Source organism: Microtus ochrogaster, unplaced genomic scaffold, assembly GCF_000317375.1.
Source record: "Microtus ochrogaster isolate Prairie Vole_2 unplaced genomic scaffold, MicOch1.0 UNK1699, whole genome shotgun sequence".
Taxonomy (NCBI): domain Eukaryota; kingdom Metazoa; phylum Chordata; class Mammalia; order Rodentia; family Cricetidae; genus Microtus; species Microtus ochrogaster.
This window is the reverse complement of record NW_004950797.1, coordinates 1-602: the sequence shown is the minus strand read 5'-3', so window position 1 is coordinate 602 and position 602 is coordinate 1. Positions and strand designations below refer to the sequence as shown.

General features: G+C 47.7%; 1 protein-coding gene across 1 annotated transcript in view; it reads left to right on the top strand.

The window, feature by feature from the left end:
• Positions 1–393, top strand: part of LOC101988350 (tyrosine-protein phosphatase non-receptor type substrate 1-like) — a gene marked incomplete at both ends in the record, with an annotated part of 1,094 nt that extends 701 nt beyond the window's left edge. The window contains one exon of the mRNA XM_005372338.2: positions 43–393. Within this exon, the coding sequence (XP_005372395.2) occupies positions 43–393 (351 nt within the window). The remainder of the gene's footprint in view (positions 1–42) is intronic.
• Between the last annotated feature and the right edge of the window lie 209 nt (positions 394–602).

Here is a 602-nt window from a genome sequence, read left to right as displayed (position 1 = left end):
TGGGTTCTCCTCATGATAAGCACTAACTGATGTTTCCTGCAGGAGCAGCTACAGAGGACCTGAAGGTGACTCAGCCTGAGAAATCAGTTTCTGTTCGTGCTGGAGAATCAGCCACTCTGAACTGCACTGTGACCTCACTGCGTCCTCTGGGGCCCATTATGTGGTTCAGGGGCACAGGACAGAGTCGGAAACTAATATATGCTTTCACAGGAGAGAAGTTTCCCAGAGTCACAAATGTTACAGATACTACAAAGAGAAACAACCTGGACTTTTCCATTCGCATCAGTAATGTCACAATTCATGATTCTGGTACCTACTACTGTGTGAAGTTCCAGAAAGCAGACTCTAACAAGGAGTTTCTGTCTGGGGGAGGCACAGTGCTGTATGTCCTTGGTAAGTACTGCATTGTCCTTGTCCCTCATATCTCCAAAAGGTCATAATGTGTCCAAGATTGTGTGATCAACAATGAAGACGCAAGCCTGTAAGTGACCCTCTTGCTCATAAGGTGACTTTACCCAGCTGTGGGCCAAGGAAGCTGAGGAGAGGACATGCTGTGGGCTAGCGGTGCCATTTCTGGTAAAAGGGGGTGAACCCATACCCTT